The 4,165-nt window shown below is 39.8% G+C and overlaps 1 protein-coding gene across 1 annotated transcript; it reads right to left on the reverse strand.

The window, feature by feature from the left end:
- Nucleotides 1-309: 309 nt before the first annotated feature.
- On the reverse strand, nucleotides 310-2,861 carry nkx6-1 (NK6 homeobox 1). The gene is made up of 3 exons (XM_088912041.1): nucleotides 2,300-2,861; nucleotides 1,490-1,662; nucleotides 310-555 (listed from the first exon to the last, which is right to left on the reverse strand). Exons 1-3 carry the CDS (start codon nucleotides 2,859-2,861, stop codon nucleotides 310-312), a joined length of 981 nt encoding a protein of 326 aa, XP_088768167.1.
- Nucleotides 2,862-4,165: the final 1,304 nt, after the last annotated feature.

Here is a 4,165-nt window from a genome sequence, read left to right on the forward strand (position 1 = left end):
TATCATTTCTATTTAGTACAACTCACGCTGTTATTTACAAGTATCCCCGCAGGTCCCTCAGTCCAGCCACAGTTATCTGCAGTGCGATAATCACAACGCTTGGATCGCCATCCCGGGCGACCGCTTCTGAGATTGAACTAAATCGTGTAAAGCTTCTTCCCAATGTATTAAAGTCCTTCTTCCTCCTGTTCGTCAAACACAATAAAAATACTGTACTCATCTTGATTTGAAGAAAATAGGCCGCTGCTCAGAACAACAGTTTAGTGCTAGGTTTCCTTGTCTTAAAAATTATATTCTACTTTTTTCGTTCTACGAACTCTCGTTTTCGGACGTGTGGATGTGCAGAGAAGGGTTAGGTTTGTGTTTTTTAAGTAACTGAGTTATTTTTTCGTCGTCTGAGTTGGGATCTAAGGGCTTGTTATATTCGTCATCATCGTCCTCGTTTTCCGAGGCTCCCTTCAGTCTCTCTGTTTCCGAGTCCTGCTTCTTCTTCGCCGTGGCCATCTCTGCCGCGTGCCTTTTCCTCCACTTCGTCCTCCTGTTTTGGAACCAAACCTGAAGAATATGTAAATAAGCACATTTCCTTTATGCATTTTACGTGTGAGCTATGGAATAGCAAGAATAGTAGCTTTGGGGCAAAAAAAAAGCTGTTATGATTTGATATTGTGGTCTCCGGGAATGTTAAGTACCTATGGTGTAAATACTGCAGTGTACATATGACTACATTAAATAGTCTTAGTTAAAATGCTCCTAGACTAGTGTTATAAAAACATGGTATTCCTTTTTTTAATCAACATACTAAGCTTGTATAACCTTTCAACGCGTGTTTATTAATGTAGGAAACGACCTTTTTAGTCTGACATTACCATGACAAGTGCTATAGAGATAATCATTTTCATTTACATGTTGTTAGTTTTACAAATGTAGAGCCTTCAATCCGATTTGCGACAATAAAGTGGAGTTAAAATCATAATATTGATTGAAAATTAACGACACATTGCATCTTGTTTAAATTCGTACTACAAAATTTTGTCAAGACGTGCCAGAACATTATTAATAACACCTTTAACAAAACTGTCATTCACAAGCGTTTAAAAACAGTGCGTCGGGTAATTCGAAAAGTGCTCAGTGCTGGTTGTGCTCGAAAACTGCAGCTTTTTTCAACGGAAATCAGCCACACGCTGATCTTAAAATATGAGTTTTAAAAGTAGCATCGTCGTATCGTTTACTTTTAAACGAATTTCTTTTGATCGAATGAACTCAGTTTCTAATTTCCTATCAACTCAACCTAAATCATTTAGATTGAACAATAAACGACAGTATTTCTGAAAACGTGCGTAAACTTTAATAAAAGCTATTCCACAGGAAAAAGGCCGAGTGACCTGAAAGACGGATATATGTGTGGGGGGTACCAAAGCGGATTGTGTTTTTAATCTCAGTAATGTGTGATCTTCATTCTCTTATCTAATGTTTGACAAGATAATCTCACCTTCACTTGACTTTCTGTCATCCCCAATGAATAGGCCAGCCTCGCTCTCTCAGGCCCAGCTAAATATTTCGTTTGTTCGAAAGTCTTTTCTAGTGCAAAAATTTGCTGGCCGGAAAACGTGGGTCTTGTGTGCTTTCTCTTTCCGTCTTTGTCAAGCAGTACAGAACTCTGATCTGAAAAGGAAAAAATACGACTTGAGTTATTCAACAGTCCTACTTTGTTAAGGAAATATCTGCAATTTCCCTCATGGGATCAATAAAGTATCTAAGTATCTATATATCAAGATATTAAAAGGGCCCTTTTAGTTCGATTCCGTTGCTATGTTTTAGTAAGAGAATTTGACTATTGCATTACAAACCATTAAAGATTCTTTGAAGAATGATGATATAAATGATTACCTCGATTTTCGTCAGTGAAAAGATCGATTTAAACATACCCCTGTAATTTGACAGTACCCAAGTGACAGCTTGCACAGTAGTTAACACATGTAAATATAAATATTGCCGCAACGTAATCAACAGCAATTGCTATTTTATTACACACTTATTAATATTGTAGCAATAGGCTACTGTTTAAATGTAGTATATGTTCAATCCTCTGAATGATGTATATTCACTAAAGCATGATGCAGAACTGACTTTATCGCTGTTGTCCTAACAGTAATGTAATAACGTGAGAAAATAAACTGTTTAATAATAATCATTATTATTGATACTAGCTTTAGTAATGATACAGCGGTATCTATTATTTAGCCTAGAATTAACAATTTGTAAATTGCAATCTAAAATGAGTAGAACATGTTCAACTTACGAGGTGAGCAAGCAAATCTGGCATCCCTCCAAGGTGCGCTCTGCATGACTCCCGGCCAAAATATAGGGGTTCTGCCCGGGAGATCTGTTAAGGGTTTGGGATAGCGTGCCACCGCCACTGCGGCCGCGGCACTGGGGCTGAAGTATAGTCCAGGAGGCGGTGGGGGGCTCAGGCTGCTGAACCGGGGCAGTCCTGTGAGAATCCCGGCGGAGGATGTCGCGGCCGCCGCAACCGCAGCCCCTGCAGCTCCGCTACAGACGATCGAGGGACGGCTGAGGATGTCGTTTATTCCGTGGGGGGTGGCGACCGAATACTGCTGGGGTGATCCGAGAGAAGAGAGCGCAGCTGAAGATTTGATCCCCGGGGAAGACACGGGGATGCCTCCCGGGTTCGGGGAGGTGGCAGACGGGGAAGGCGATGAGGCAGGTCCGTTGGATGTCAGCGGATAAGCGGGGTAAAGTGGGGTCTTCATTTCGGTCATGCTATGCAGAGCTGCTAAAGGAGGGGTACTCAAGAGGAAAGCGCTCTGACGGGTGCCATCCATCTGCCCCACGGCTAACATAACCGAAAAAATATTTTAAACTCAGGTCGAAATTAAATTAAAAAATTACCTATTCCTGTACTTACTTATTCAACAGCAATAATTATATATATATATTCAAGTTAAATGGTCCTTCACGAATAAATAGATATCAGGCAATATACAGAGAGCATAATCTGAATGTTAAGTACTGTTTCAACTTGGAGCAAAAAAATCCAAACCTTCTCATGTAGCTTAAAACACGTTTAAGTCTAAATTGAAAAACAAATTCCTCCCGTGTTTTTTTCACGTCCCAGAAGTCCAGTATTTATTGTAACCACGACTTTTTTAGGCATCCCTACAAGTGACGGAGTCCGATCTCTTCTTTCTTTAATCGGGTAATACTTGCGCACACGGCTTTCGACTTGAAGACATATCCAACGCTCCTTGCTTCCTTACTTCAAAGGTAAAGGCAGGTGTTTTAAAACGCTTAAACCTCTATAAATAAAAGAAAATCCTTTTTTGGCCACTGCACACGGAGGTCCTGACTGTAATAAAACATTTTCATCACTTTCTACTTGCTTTTGCCGCAAAAGTCAAAACTTTGGGAATGTCACTCAGAAAGTCGAGGGGGGAGTTTCTATTCCTATTGGGTGACATCTCGAGTGACGTTGCTTGCGTGTAATCCTTAAGGACCAAATGATTTTAGGAGCCGCTCTTATTGGCTCATTTCAGGGCGCTCGTTTGCATATTAAAAGAGTTGCAATTGGACTGGCTGGTTAAACACGTAAAAAAAAAGGGGGACAAAATCAATCTAGTCAATCTGGGATCTATTTTGACAAATAAAAGAACATCTGCCTTCATTTGTCAGAGACGAAAAAAGACGATTCTTTTGATAGTATTTAATTTAGCAGCCCATTCCCTCTTCCCCTGCTTTGGTTAAATACATCGCCCTGAACAGTTTCCAGACTTTCTATGAATTTGGTTCCAAATAGTTGTCAAAGATTAGGTCAAATGAACTTGCTGTCCGCTGAACAAGCACAAAAAGCAACGCCATAGATGATGAACTGGTGTGAGTCACAGGCCCGTATTCATAAAGCTTTTACGTGGCGCAAATTTAACCATGCGTGTCTTTTTTAAAACAGGAAACGCTAATTCCAGATTTTACAAACTGTTCAATCAGAAAGCTAAAAGATATGTCACTTTCTAGTTTTTGATATCAATTGTGGACGACGGCATAAGTTTTATGAATACAAACCATAGTTAAGTTTATAACAGCAAACTGATTCTTTAAATTGCCATTCTTTAATGGCAATAATATTTAGAGAATACGTTTTCGCAGCGAT

The sequence above is a fragment of the Atractosteus spatula genome, chromosome 3 (genome assembly GCF_055471065.1).
Source record: "Atractosteus spatula isolate fAtrSpa1 chromosome 3, fAtrSpa1.hap1, whole genome shotgun sequence".
In the NCBI taxonomy this organism is placed as follows: Eukaryota; Metazoa; Chordata; class Actinopteri; order Semionotiformes; family Lepisosteidae; genus Atractosteus; species Atractosteus spatula.